Source organism: Crinia signifera, chromosome 19, assembly GCF_055691185.1.
Source record: "Crinia signifera chromosome 19, ASM5569118v1, whole genome shotgun sequence".
Taxonomy (NCBI): Eukaryota; Metazoa; Chordata; class Amphibia; order Anura; family Myobatrachidae; genus Crinia; species Crinia signifera.
In genome coordinates, this window is record NC_139226.1 from 8,684,431 (window position 1) to 8,699,235 (window position 14,805).

The 14,805-nt window shown below is 42.9% G+C and overlaps 1 protein-coding gene across 2 annotated transcripts; it reads left to right on the forward strand.

Annotated features, from left to right (window-relative positions):
• The first annotated feature begins 1,704 nt into the window (after positions 1 to 1,704).
• Positions 1,705 to 10,906, forward strand: LOC146042055 (neural cell adhesion molecule 1-like). Of its 2 annotated transcripts, none has more exons than XM_083161958.1 (9): positions 1,705 to 1,840; positions 4,444 to 4,527; positions 4,659 to 4,868; positions 6,958 to 7,101; positions 7,464 to 7,601; positions 8,319 to 8,430; positions 8,815 to 8,978; positions 9,476 to 9,659; positions 9,761 to 10,906. In XM_083161958.1, exons 1-9 carry the CDS (start codon positions 1,789 to 1,791, stop codon positions 9,807 to 9,809), a joined length of 1,137 nt encoding a protein of 378 aa, XP_083018084.1. In that variant the 5' UTR covers positions 1,705 to 1,788; the 3' UTR covers positions 9,810 to 10,906. The 2 variants fall into 2 exon arrangements, with proteins under 2 accessions (XP_083018084.1, XP_083018085.1); XM_083161959.1 differs by having other exon boundaries at positions 7,485 to 7,601.
• Positions 10,907 to 14,805: the final 3,899 nt, after the last annotated feature.

Here is a 14,805-nt window from a genome sequence, read left to right on the forward strand (position 1 = left end):
TGCTGTGGGGTGGGGGTTGGGTTTAGGTGACGAGGTTAGGATTAGGTAACGGGGAGTTTTGGCTGCTGGGAAGGAGGACTAGTGGGGCTGGGGTAGGGTAAGTATATTACCTGACCGATGTCCCGCCAGTATTCTGACCGCTGACATCCTGATCGCTGGTCCTCCGCACTAGTAATCTTGGGGCCTGAGATTACAGTCCGGGTCCCCCCTCCGCTCCCACATGAGCACCCTCCCAGAGCTGACCTTCTGTCCGGGCACCCCCTGTGCACCCGCACCATTACTTACCTAGCTGCTGCATCGCCCTTGTTCCTGCACAGACGCCTCCACTTCTCCTCGGGAGCGCACACTGCACAGTGCAGCCTGCAGAGCACCGAGCCCCCCTTTGTCTGTGTCTGCAGGGTGCACTGTGTATTGTGTGTGCCTGGCTGGGGGGCCACCGGGTGGGGGAGGCAGTGTGCGGCCACGGGGTGGGGAGTGGCACCATGCCGCTTACACTGTGGACAGCTGCCCGGGCCCCTCCAGCTGTACCCACAGCACCCCCCTGTCGGTGGCCCTGGTCCTCCGTATACACTAGCGCACAAAGAGGGGGTTTCTGAGTACCCCTAGGAAAGAAGGGGTTGAGGTGGAGCCAATATGACTAGATTCTATTACAATCGTTTCATTTTAGCCCCACCCCCTCTCAATAGACCAGCCAATAGGGGCATTCTGCAAAGCTTAGTAATATTATTTTTTCTTTATTTTTTGGAAACCTCTACAGCAAAGTCCAGCATTTGCCCCTGGTATGTAGGTCCAGCAATTGCCCCTGGTATGTAGGTCCAGCATTTGCCCCTGGTATGTAGGTCCAGCATTTACCCCTGGTATGTAGGTCCAGCATTTGCCCCTGGTATGTAGGTCCAGCATTTACCCCTGGTATGTAGGTCCAGCATTTGCCCCTGGTATGTAGGTCCAGCATTTACCCCTGGTATGTAGGTCCAGCATTTGCCCCTGGTATGTAGGTCCAGCAATTGCCCCTGGTATGTAGGTCCAGCATTTGCCCCTGGTATGTAGGTCCAGCATTTGTCCCTGGTATGTAGGTCCAGCATTTGCCCCTGGTATGTAGGTCCAGCATTTGCCCCTGGTATGTAGGTCCAGCATTTGCCCCTGGTATGTAGGTCCAGCATTTGCCCCTGGTATGTAGGTCCAGCATTTGCCCCTGGTATGTAGGTCCAGCAACGGAATCTGCTGCGCTATATAAGAAACTGCAAATAAATAAATAAATAACATTTGCCCCTGGTATGTACCCTCTGTCCATATAGTGTTTCTGTAAAGGGCTGCGTAATATATTAGTGAGATATTAGTCTGTACTTTATTTCCGTTCACTTTATCTCTCTCCAAGACTTAGTACATAGACCCCATACTCTCACATGTCAGTGGTAAGTATATTAATAGCGATAATGATATACGCCACATCTGTTCCTACTGCCCTATGCTGTGGATGGAGTTATTTGAAGTTGGACGGCAGTGTAAGCCCTCTTCCTTCCTGCACAGGACAGACACACGTCTCCTCTCCCAATGGTCCCCCCCCTTCCTCTCCCCTATGGATTCCGAAGTCCCCTATCCTAGCTCCTGGCGCCTGACAGACTTCAGGATGACATGGTTGTGAGGTGAGCAGAGAGCTGGACGTGATGTGGGGTGAGGAGGGGGCCGAGGGGGACAGAGGGCAGGGTCCTGGGGAGCAGGGTATAAATCCCATAGGGATGAGCTGATACACCGCACACGGACAGTCCCCAGGACCAGAAAACATCCAATATGTCACCACTAAGATGCTCTGTGGTCTTACTGGTCTTACTGGCCGGCCCAGGTGAGCAGTCTCCTCCGCACTCGTGTTATCGGCTTATGCTGTAGTATTATTATTATTATTATTATTATTATTATTATTATAATATAACATGCGCTGTATCCTGTAGCAACTGATCACACTAATGTGCTGTAACCTGTAGCAACTGATTATAACACTTATGGGCAGTAACCTGTAGCAGCTGATCACATTAATGTGCTGTAACCTGTAGCAATCGATCACACTAATGTGCTGTAACCTGTAGCAACTGATCACACTAATGTGCTGTAACCTGTAGCAACTGATCACACTAATGTGCTGTAACCTGTAGCAACTGATCACACTAATGTGCTGTAACCTGTAACAACTGATCACAACTATGGACTGTAACATGTAGCAACTGATCACACTTTTGGGCTGTAACCTGTAGCAACCGATCACAACTATGGACTGTAAACTGTAGCAACTGATCACACTAATGTGCTGTAACCTGTAGCAACTGATCACAACTATGGACTGTAACCTGTAGGAACCGATCACACTTATGGGCAGTAACCTGTAGCAACTGATCACATTTATAGGCTGTAACCTGTAGCAACTGATCACACTAATGGGCTGTAACCTGTAGCAACTGATCACCCTAATGTGCTGTAACCTGTAGCAACTGGTCATACTAATGTGCTGTAACCTGTAGCAACTGATCACATTTATGGGTTGTAACCTATAGCAACTGATCACACTTATTGGCAGTAACCTGTACCAACTGTTTAAATACTAATGTGTTGTAAACACATCAAGCAATCTTAATAATATGCTGTAGCCCATAGCAACTATTCACACTAATGTGCTGCAACTCTAAGCATCTGTTCATACTAATGGTCTGTAACCTGTAACAACTGCTTAAACACTAATGTGATGTTACACAAAGCAATGGATTTTAATAATGTGCTGAAACCCGTAGCAACTCCTTAATGCCAATGTGCTGCAATTTGTTGCAACTACTGTCTATAATGTGCTGTCATAACCATAGGAACTGTTCAAACTAATGGGCTCTAACCTGTAGCAACTACTCAGACAATAATGTGTTGTAACCTATGGCAACCAATCTTACTAATGCGCATTCATTTGTTGCTAATCCTAACACTAATGTGCTTTAACCTGTAGCAACTGTGCAAACACTGATGTGTTGTAACTCATAGCAACCAATCTTACTAATGTGCTGTAATCCATTGCAACTACTCACACTAATGTGCTGTAATAACTCTAAGCAACTGTTCACACCAATGGGCTCTAACTTGTAGCAACTGTTCAAACACTACAGTGTTGTAATAACCCATGGCAACTAATCTTACTAATGTGCTGCAATTTGTTGCAACTATTGAATACTGTATAATGTGCTGTAATAACCATAAATTACTGTTCATACTAGTGGTCTCTAAACTGTGGCAACCGCTCAAACACTAAAGTGGTGTAACCCATAGCAACCCATATTACTAATGTGCTGTAATCCATTGCAAATGATCACACTAATCATGTGCTGCAACCTATAGTAACCGATCATACTACTGTGTTGTAATTCAAAGCAAATAACCATATTGATGTGCTGTTTCCTATAGCAACCAATCCTTTTAATTTGCTGTAACACATTGTAATTGATTTACTGATCACACTAATATTCCAAAGCCATAGAAATAGCAAATACTAATCTACTGTAACCTATAGCAACCAATCACACTACTGTGTAGTAACCCACAGCAACCAGTCATATACTGCTACCAAAAGTGTACTTACAGGCAGGGGCTTTAAAATGTCTGACCATTTATTTTTGTGTTGAGACTGTTCCGCTATCGGTATCCTTAGAAATGTAGCATTGTTTTACATTCTATGTATTGCTATTGTTTACATTCTATGTATTGCTATTGTCTACATTCTATTTATTGCTATTGTTTTACATTCTATGTATTGCTATTGTTTTACATTCTATTTATTGCTATTGTTTTACATTCTATGTATTGCTATTGTTTTACATTCTATTTATTGCTATTGTTTTACATTCTATGTATTGCTATTGTTTACATTCTATTTATTGCTATTGTTTTACATTCTATGTATTGCTAGTGTTTTACATTCTATTTATTGCTATTGTTTTACATGCTATTTATTGCTATTGTTTTACATGCTATTTATTGCTATTGTTTTACATGCTATTTATTGCTATTGTTTTACATTCTATTTATTGCTATTGTTTACATTCTATTTATTGCTATTGTTTTACATTCTATTTATTGCTATTGTTTACATGCTATTTATTGCTATTGTTTTACATTCTATTTATTGCTATTGTTTTACATGCTATTTATTGCTATTGTTTTACATTCTATGTATTGCTATTGTTTTACATTCTATTTATTGCTATTGTTTTACATTCTATTTATTGCTATTGTTTACATTCTATTTATTGCTATGGTTTACATTCTATTTATTGCTATTGTTTACATGCTATTTATTGCTATTGTTTTACATGCTATTTATTGCTATTGATTAACATTCTATTTATTGCTATGGTTTACATTCTATTTATTGCTATTGTTTTGCATTCTATTTTTTGCTATTGTTTTGCATTCTAGCGTATTGTTCAAAACCGAGCCTGCAAATCGTCCCTCCCGACGGAGCGATATATTTAGGGGAAAGCAAGTTCTTTTTATGTAAAGGTAAGTGCATGGCGGTCGGCGCGCTGTGCGAATAGCCCTTGTCTCTATAGACGGCGGGTCAAGTGTCTACCGGAGATTTCCATGTAGCTAGTCTTTGATGTGGTCCTTTCTTTCTCATGTTATTCCAACAGCTAACGTTGAGACAACATTGAAGTGGCTCGCTGAAGATGATGATGAGATTAGTGATGAGAAAGATCTCTATAAGATCAAAGAGATTGATGAGGTCACGCATGGTATCACAGTAACAGCATCCAAGGTGGAGCCTGAGCGCATCATCAAATGTCAGGCGGAGACCTCGTCCGGAGAGGCGACAACCGCAGTACTCAAGCTGACCGTCATCCGTAAGTTCTGTTGGGCTGAGGTCACGCTGTACACACCCTGTATACCTGCAATCACTATAGCTCAAACCTTGCCTCCATTGTTTTATTGAATAGATCTAAAAGAATAAGGATAACAAAAGCCTTTTGAATCCTAAAGAGAAGCAATGTCCCTTATTATGGGGAGATAAAGTAATCGAATCCATGATGGAATCCCCCAAAAAACTTTGCAGATGCCTTCTCAAGATTCTGGGTCTTCAGGGCCTCCTCCTGAGCCCAAGAACATTTGACATCAGCATATTACAGAATAGGGGTCTGGGACTAGGATCCTGAGCACTAGGTGGCACTCCTGGCTGCATGGTACCATCTTAGGTCAAATACTGGTGCCACAGGAGCATCTAAAGGACCACCATACTTAATTGGGTGGAACTCTCAGATGCCCAGAAGAGTGGGCATGCTTTTTCCCACTGCATCGCCTGATGTGGCTATACTTTCCTAGAGGGGGGCAGTTAGAAAGGCCAAAGCTATGGGAATTGACCCCTCAGCAGCTGCACCTGTCTAGTTGTGGACCGTAATCCACTAATCATAGTAATGCTATTTGTTAGAAAATGATTATGTGTGTCAAAAGGCTTTGTATCAATGGTTAAAACCCCTTCATAGTCAGAAAAAGCACTGGTGGATTTGGGGGGTCACTCGCGCAGGACTCTAGAGATATAGATACTTCTATGAGAATGGCCCCCTGTGGAGTGTGAATGGTTAGTATAATCACTGTTTAAGTTACAGGGGTGTGCTACCACGGACAAAGAATTGAAATGCGAGAAGAGACAGAGTTTAGTTTGTCACAATGCGGTGCACCATGCAGAAAAAGTTTACTCAATACAATAAAATATACCTTTTAATCAGAATAAATAAAAATGGCGAAATATGACAGACTACATGAAACATATACACAAAAAATGTGTACAAAAATTGACTATCACAGCATATATCTCTTCCCATATAATGAAGTGGCCACATAAGCCACCTGTTGAGGAATATATAAGAGAGCATACTTAGATTGATACAATATATTTAGGAGGAGTCAGACACATAGGGACTCCGTACGTGTCATTTTAACTTGCACTTTTGTTCACATTTTTTGTGTATTTGTTTCATGTTTTATGTAGTCTGTCATATTTCGCCATTTTCATTTATTCTGATTAAAAGGTAGATTTTATTGTATTGAGTAAACTTTTTCTTCATGGTGCACCGCATTGTGACAAACCAAACTCTGTCTCTTCTTGTGTAGGCAGAAATAGCAACAGTGACACCTACAGGTGGTAAAAATTAACTACATAGAATTGTAATGAAGCAGAACTTTATTACAAAACATGTTACAAATTAAATACATTTCAAGATTGCGTGGATTTGGAGACAGGTCACTTGCGAGTGCTCGAATGCTGGATGTAAGCATTGGATCACTGTGACACCATCGGCGGCTTGCGGCTGTCCCAGTACTTTTTAAGAGACCAGGAAATCTCTATCCAATGACAGAGAGTCTGGCTTCTTCCCTCCTCCTAATCAGCAACAATTTGCATACATTTTAACAAACAGAGGCCATCACCACTCCTCCCCACCCCCAAATGACATTAGACTGTCAATTATTGCAAGCACAGAACAGGTCGTCCACAAGCACAAAGTTCCAGCAATCAGTACTTTGCAGCAGGAGAAGCGATTGAGGTCCTATGTGCAGCATTGCTATATAATGACCGATTGGTTTCATATGTGTTTATAATTGCTGTATGTGGGCCTCTTTCAGTATTCATGTTAAATACTCCCTGTGACTTTATCTCAAAATAGCACTCCCCAGCCATGTAGAGTAATGCATTCTTTTTGTGTTCTCTGTGAAGCCACATCTCCTGTCATTAACCAGATGTGTCTGCTTCTCTTGCGTGGTGGAGTAAGAAGACACATTTTACTTGGCGTAGCGAACAGGATGCATCTTTGATAAACGGCAGCTTGCTCCCAGCTCAGCAAAGGCCACTGTATTTAGATAATTAATGTGTCACATATTATTTCTCTGGTCACATGACACATCATATCAATCTGGCTTTTTTTTTGTCTTTTCCTACAGAGAAGCCTAAATTTGTGAAAGATCAGGAGACTCGGAAAGAATTTACAGCAGATTCAGTCGCTCAACTGCCCTGCGCAGTGGAAGGAATCCCGCCTCCCCAGGTCAACTGGTTACGGGATGGGATTGCTTTAACCAACATAGCAGGTTTGTCTCAAATATGGGCTTTGCAAATAATCTTCCTTTCCCACACAGGACCTACATCAACATAGACTTTGTCCCTGGTGGCCCCTCTCATAAGGATATCAGTATAACACATTCTAAAAGCAATTTCAATTCTGAGGAACATTGTTAGAAATTATACGCAATGATTTGTCCACAGGGGGGCGCTGTTCCTTTGCAAACTGGATTTTCTTTTCCAAAGCTTAAAATCCTCAAAGGCTTATAATTAACTACACAAAAAAAGGTCATAGTGCAATATGACGAATAGTTTAATGTAAATATAATTAAAAACATTACAAAACTGAATTTAGCTAAACTATCTCCTCTGTCTGTTCTCTCCCCTATAGGTCACTTCTCTGCCACTAAAGATGGAACTTTGACCATAGAGAAGATTCAGTTGTCAGACGCTGGAATGTACTACTGCCAGGCCTATATCAGAGACAGGAAGGAGGTTGCCTACAAGAATGTCTCCGTCATTGTCAATGGTAATATTAATTCATAGAGTGCTCTTTCTCTGATAGGACTCAAGGTGTTGAACTGAATTAACATAATACAGACACCTTGGGTCCTGGTTATGTAGGGTGGGAAACTCCTTGGGTGAGATTTAATAGGATGAGAGATTCAGAAAGTGAGAGATTTGGGAAGAAATCTCCAGTTTTTTTAAAGCGGCAATCATTTACACTGCAAAATCAGTGTGATTTTGTAGTGTAAATGATTGCCGCTTTAAAAAACTGGAGATTTCTTCCCAAATCTCTCACTTTCTGAATCTCTCATCCTATTAAATCTCACCCAGTAAGTCAATCTTGAAGACACAATTATTATGCAATGTACAGAACCCCCCCTCAAGACTGAACACTGACCCCTAAAACCTCCGTCAAGCAAATAACTCATCCCCCAAATATAACAAATATCCCCAACCCTTCCCCAGTTGAGCCCAAAAACACCCCAGACATTTTTACACCCCCAGAGAGCAGCCACTAGGGAATCTTCCCTGCCATGTCTTTGGCCAATCCGCCCCTGTCTTTGGGTGTTGTGAAACTTCTGGGATTTGTAGCCCACAACAGCAGTAAAGTTGCTGCAGAGTAAGTTCCTCAAGAACTGCTTTTGATTGGCTGCTACAACCGCTGCAGCGGGAAACAGAAACTATGGTACAATCTGAATATTTTAACAGTTATAATTTATTTTGGTGTTTTTTTTTTCAGCGGCTCCAGTTGTGCATTTCCAGAATCCTTTGGTTAATCTGACCTCGAAATCCAACGCATCCTTCACCTGCTTCGTGACCGGACATCCAGATCCGCATATCACCTGGAAAAGGTAATTTATGTCATAGTTATATAGTTCTGATAAGAGAAAGAATTTCACCTTTTGAGCTTAATTTGTCTACATCAGCCAGATTAAGAGCAGGGCACATAGGATACTGTACCACCCCCCACCCCCCCCCCCCCCCATATGGAGCATAATTACATCACTAGCTCTCCCTCTTGTGCAGAAGCAGAACCGGAAATTGTATTAGTTGAAATCTGATGTACAGTACACCATTGGTTTAAATTTAATATACAAATTCCATGCCTCCCAACATGTTCTATTCCTGGACTTCGATATGATTACAAGGCTTAATTCGGCTGTGGTCTACATTCATTTTCTGATTTAAAAAAATCTATATTCCCTTTAACAATCTCCTTTGTGATTGGTCCACAGAGGGGAGGAGCCAGTAACTCTCGATGGGCAGAAATACATCCTAAGTTCCAACAGACTGGAACTGTCTATCACTGATCTGGAGACGTCGGACGAGGGAGAATACACCTGCCACGCCAGTAACAGATTAGGGGAACACAACTCCACGTTGATACTGCAAGTCATCAGTAAGTAGCATAGGAATTTGCTAGCTAGCAATTATAGCTGGACCCTATCTTAACTGTAAAATTTATTTACTAAGACATGAAAAAAACAACCAATCAGCTTCTTTCTTTTATTTTAAAGGCTGTGCTTGATAAACGACAGCTAGAAGCTGATTGGTTGGTTGCTTTACTTCTTTGCAATATTTTACGGACCTGACATCTACATTTCCTTCTTGTTTGTAAGAGTTTACATTAGATGTCCCTAATGAAAACCAGATTGAAGATTGGATGTTTCCCATAGCAGCCAATCAGATTAAATCTATTATCTTCTAATAGGTGCAAAATAAATTAGTACAATCTGATAGGTTCCTTTGGTCAACACTCCATCTTCTATAGATCTCCCGTCTTATTAATGGCTCTACAACAGTAATTCCCAAGAAGAAATGTGAAGACCAATCTCCCATTGTTTTGGGGACTTAGTCCAATAAGGATCCACATCTGATTCCCATGCGTCATTCCAGATCCCCCGCAGGGCTTAGGAGCCGGACTGATCGTCGGGATCATTCTACTGATATTCTTGGTCACTCTGCTGGCCGTGGACTTGAACTGTTACAGGACCAGGCGTCGTGGGTGTCTCATGTTCTTCATTACCAAGGTCTTGGGCAGGCCATCCCCGAGGGTCAAGCTTGAGGAGACCGACATTAAGTAAGTTCTCCAACCAACTAATTATACCAAGCACCGGGCTCCTGCTAAAAGTCATCCAACCTCTTCTCCAAACTTATACCATCTCATTGTCTGTTTTGCAGGAAAGTGACCTCCAGCCACGTTGTAAATGTCTCAGGCATTGATGCCTGACACCATCCCAAAGGTAGAGAGATATCAGAGAGGATTCTTTGGGATACAAAGGCAAATCATGAACTTTTTCAAAGTAGCTTCCGGGCAACAGAGAGGACTCTTCCTTAAGGGCTGTCCGCTGTACATAAATTACCTCTTTCAACCACCCCAGCCATTAGAGAGAGCACACAATCCAACATCATTTTAACATATTTGTATTTGTTTTTAAATACGTTATGTAGGCTTAAATCATATATGTACTGTATACTGTATGGTGACCCGCTTTCAGCTAGGACTTCTCCATATTACCGTAGCTTTGAAAGTCTTGTATTTCCCAGGCAGCCTCTGGTTTCTGGAAAAGGAATCTGGTTGTTGTAGAAAGTCGGTGACTTTGAACTTCTTGAGGTCTTATACAACTGCCATAGGTGCAGGGATGGCAGCTGCTATGGGGCCCACAGCTGAAAGGGGCCACCTTCATTGTCTAAGGCCCTTGAAAACTTATTCTGTGTACGTTAGCTATCAGACCAGTGGCGTAACTAGATATTTGTAGGCCCCAAAAGCAGTGTCCAACACACCTTACAGCCTGGACAAACCTTCACCATTAGTCATCCCGACTTTTTATACTACACCCTCATGGTTGAATTATGGTGGAGCAGCTGAGTGGACAAAGTCACATGTGAAGACCTTGGGACAATAAAAGTTCTGTAATGATTCTATAATATTTTTGAAGTTTAAAGTGTGATTAGTTGCTATGGGTTACAGTATTTTTTTTTCTCTACTGGTAAGTACCACGGCACATTCCTTTACCGCAGTACCTTCCGTTGATTGCGATATGCAACTCTGTCCTTTTAAAACCATCATCCTTGTTTTATATTGTGCAGAATTTAACTTATATGTCTGTATTGTTGCATAGGAAATTAATTTTATATATATATATATATATATATATATATATATATATATATAATCAATGGTGTGGTTGGCCGGCACTCCGCTGGATGCTGGAAATAATCTGGGTGCCCTCCCAGGAAATGAAGACAAGCTCTCTCCAATATAACTGCAACACGGGGGCGGCACTCCGACAGAAAAACAACTGAAGTGGTGGACCGATGTTTCAAATGTGTTTACACATTTTTACACCCTGATGAAAAATGTGTAAATACATTTGAAACGTTGGTCCACCACTTCAGTGTGCTGAGTTGTTTTTCTTTCGGAGTGCCGCCCCCGTGTTGCAGTTATATATATATATATATATATATATATATATATATATATATATATATAAAACGATGTAGATGGCGCGGCACTCGTGACTAGTTCAAAGGAAACCAGATAGGAGCCTAATAGCTTATCAACGTTTCAAATTTTATTTGTCATCAGGATCCTGATGACAAATAAAATTTGAAACGTTGATAAGCTATTAGGCTCCTATCTGGTTTCCTTTAAACTAGTCATGAGTGCCGCGCCATCTACATCGTTATACTGCAATTACTGCTGCGGGGGCACCAACGTCTGACTCACCTGTTGTCTTTAGTGCCGGACCACATATGTAAATATATATATATGTATATATATATATATATATATATATGTCTGCAAGGATGTTACATGTCTGTTTCTGATAAAACAAAGAGCCTTTAGAATCAATAGTAAGTGGGAGAGGTACCAAGGCTTCATAAGACAAGTGGAGGAAACGGCCCATACAGTGCTATCCAATCAACTTGTGGCCTTCGTTTATGTTCTATAAAATTATAGCAAGTACCTGATTGGTCGCTTTAGGTAACTTCTATAGAAGGTTTAATACATCTCCCCAAAGCACCAAATTATAACCCATGCAGTGGTTATCGTATAGTAAATTAGGGAGCCCCTTACTCGTTGGCTCTCCATATGATGCTATAATATATTGTACATAGAGTTTGTATTGTCTCCCTATGCCGACAACTGTTTCAATAAAACTCATTTTATAAAAACAAAAATCTCCGTGTGACAATATGTGATGAGTTATGACAGATCTCCTGTGTATATACTGAGTGTGAGCGGTATATACATATGTAACAGTAGGGAGGCCGGCAGTACTCTGCTGACAGGTGCAGCCACTATCTCCTGTGTATATACTGAGTGTGAGCGGTATATACATATGTAACAGTAGGGAGGCCGGCAGTACACTGCTGACAGGTGCAGCCACTATCTCCTGTGTATATACTGAGTGTGAGTGGTATATACATATGTAACAGTAGGGAGGCCGGCAGTACACTGCTGACAGGTGCAGCCACTATCTCCTGTGTATATACTGAGTGTGAGTGGTATATACATATGTAACAGTAGGGAGGCCGGCAGTACTCTGCTGACAGGTGCAGCCACTATCTCCTGTGTATATACTGAGTGTGAGTGGTATATACATATGTAACAGTAGGGAGGCCGGCAGTACACTGCTGACAGGTGCAGCCACTATCTCCTGTGTATATACTGAGTGTGAGTGGTATATACATATGTAACAGTAGGGAGGCCGGCAGTACACTGCTGACAGGTGCAGCCACTATCTCCTGTGTATATACTGAGTGTGAGCGGTATATACATATGTAACAGTAGGGAGGCCGGCAGTACACTGCTGACAGGTGCAGCCACTACCTCCTGTGTATATACTGAGTGTGAGCGGTATATACATATGTAACAGTAGGGAGGCCCGGCAGTGCTCTGCTGACAGGTGCAGCCACTATCTCCTGTGTATATACTGAGTGTGAGCGGTATATACATATGTAACAGTAGGGAGGCCGGCAGTGCTCTGCTGACAGGTGCAGCCACTATCTCCTGTGTATATACTGAGCGTGAGTGGTATATACATATGTAACAGTAGGGAGGCCGGCAGTACTCTGCTGACAGGTGCAGCCACTATCTCCTGTGTATATACTGAGTGTGAGCGGTATATACATATGTAACAGTAGGGAGGCCGGCAGTGCTCTGCTGACAGGTGCAGCCACTATCTCCTGTGTATATACTGAGTGTGAGCGGTATATACATATGTAACAGTAGGGAGGCCGGCAGTACTCTGCTGACAGGTGCAGCCACTACCTCCTGTGTATATACTGAGTGTGAGTGGTATATACATATGTAACAGTAGGGAGGCCGGCAGTACACTGCTGACAGGTGCAGCCACTATCTCCTGTGTATATACTGAGTGTAAGTGGTATATACATATGTAACAGTAGGGAGGCCGGCAGTACTCTGCTGACAGGTGCAGCCACTATCTCCTGTGCATATACTGAGTGTGAGCGGTATATATATATATGTAACAGTAGGGAGGCCCGGCAGTACACTGCTGACAGGTGCAGCCACTATCTCCTGTGTATATACTGAGTGTGAGTGGTATATACATATGTAACAGTAGGGAGGCCGGCAGTACACTGCTGACAGGTGCAGCCACTATCTCCTGTGTATATACTGAGTGTGAGCGGTATATACATATGTAACAGTAGGGAGGCCGGCAGTACTCTGCTGACAGGTGCAGCCACTATCTCCTGTGCATATACTGAGTGTGAGTGGTATATACATATGTAACAGTAGGGAGGCCGGCAGTACTCTGCTGACAGGTGCAGCCACTATCTCCTGTGTATATACTGAGTGTGAGTGGTATATACATATGTAACAGTAGGGAGGCCCGGCAGTACTCTGCTGACAGGTGCAGCCACTATCTCCTGTGTATATACTGAGTGTGAGCGGTATATACATATGTAACAGTAGGGAGGCCCGGCAGTACTCTGCTGACAGGTGCAGCCACTACCTCCTGTGTATATACTGAGTGTGAGCGGTATATACATATGTAACAGTAGGGAGGCCGGCAGTACTCTGCTGACAGCTGCAGCCACTATCTCCTGTGTATATACTGAGTGTGAGTGGTATATACATATGTAACAGTAGGGAGGCCGGCAGTACTCTGCTGACAGGTGCAGCCACTATCTCCTGTGTATATACTGAGTGTGAGCGGTATATACATATGTAACAGTAGGGAGGCCGGCAGTACTCTGCTGACAGGTGCAGCCACTATCTCCTGTGTATATACTGAGTGTGAGCGGTATATACATATGTAACAGTGGGGAGGCCGGCAGTACTCTGCTGACAGGTGCAGCCACTACCTCCTGTGTATATACTGAGTGTGAGCGATATATACATATGTAACAGTAGGGAGGCCGGCAGTACTCTGCTGACAGCTGCAGCCACTACCTCCTGTGTATATACTGAGTGTGAGCGGTATATACATATGTAACAGTAGGGAGGCCCGGCAGTACTCTGCTGACAGGTGCAGCCTCTATCTCCTGTGTATATACTGAGTGTGAGCGGTGTATACATATGTAACAGTAGGGAGGCCGGCAGTACTCTGCTGACAGGTGCAGCCACTATCTCCTGTGTATATACTGAGTGTGAGCGGTATATACATATGTAACAGTAGGGAGGCCGGCAGTACTCTGCTGACAGCTGCAGCCACTACCTCCTGTGTATATACTGAGTGTGAGCGGTATATACATATGTAACAGTAGGGAGGCCGGCAGTACTCTGCTGACAGGTGCAGCCTCTATCTCCTGTGCATATACTGAGTGTGAGCGGTATATATATATGTAACAGTAGGGAGGCCCGGCAGTACTCTGCTGACAGGTGCAGCCTCTATCTCCTGTGCATATACTGAGTGTGAGCGGTGTATACATATGTAACAGTAGGGAGGCCCGGCAGTACTCTGCTGAAAGGTGCAGCCACTATCTCCTGTGTATATACTGAGTGTGAGTGGTGTATACATATGTAACAGTAGGGAGGCCGGCAGTACTCTGTTGACAGTTGCAGCCACTATCTCCTGTGTATATACTGAGTGTGAGTGGTGTATACATATGTAACAGTAGGGAGGCCGGCAGTACTCTGCTGACAGGTGCAGCCACTATCTCCTGTGTATATACTGAGTGTGAGTGGTGTATACATATGTAACAGTAGGGAGGCCGGCAGTACTCTGCTGACAGGTGCAGCCACTATCTCC

Coding starts and splice junctions, on each gene's coding strand:
- LOC146042055 (XM_083161958.1), top strand. CDS start 1,789: ATGTCACCACTAAGATGCTCTGTGGTCTTACTGGTCTTACTGGCCGGC. Junction 4,528..4,658: donor CAAGTTCTTTTTATGTAAAG/GTAAGTGCATGG, acceptor TTATTCCAACAG/CTAACGTTGAGACAACATTG. Junction 9,660..9,760: donor CTTGAGGAGACCGACATTAA/GTAAGTTCTCCA, acceptor TCTGTTTTGCAG/GAAAGTGACCTCCAGCCACG.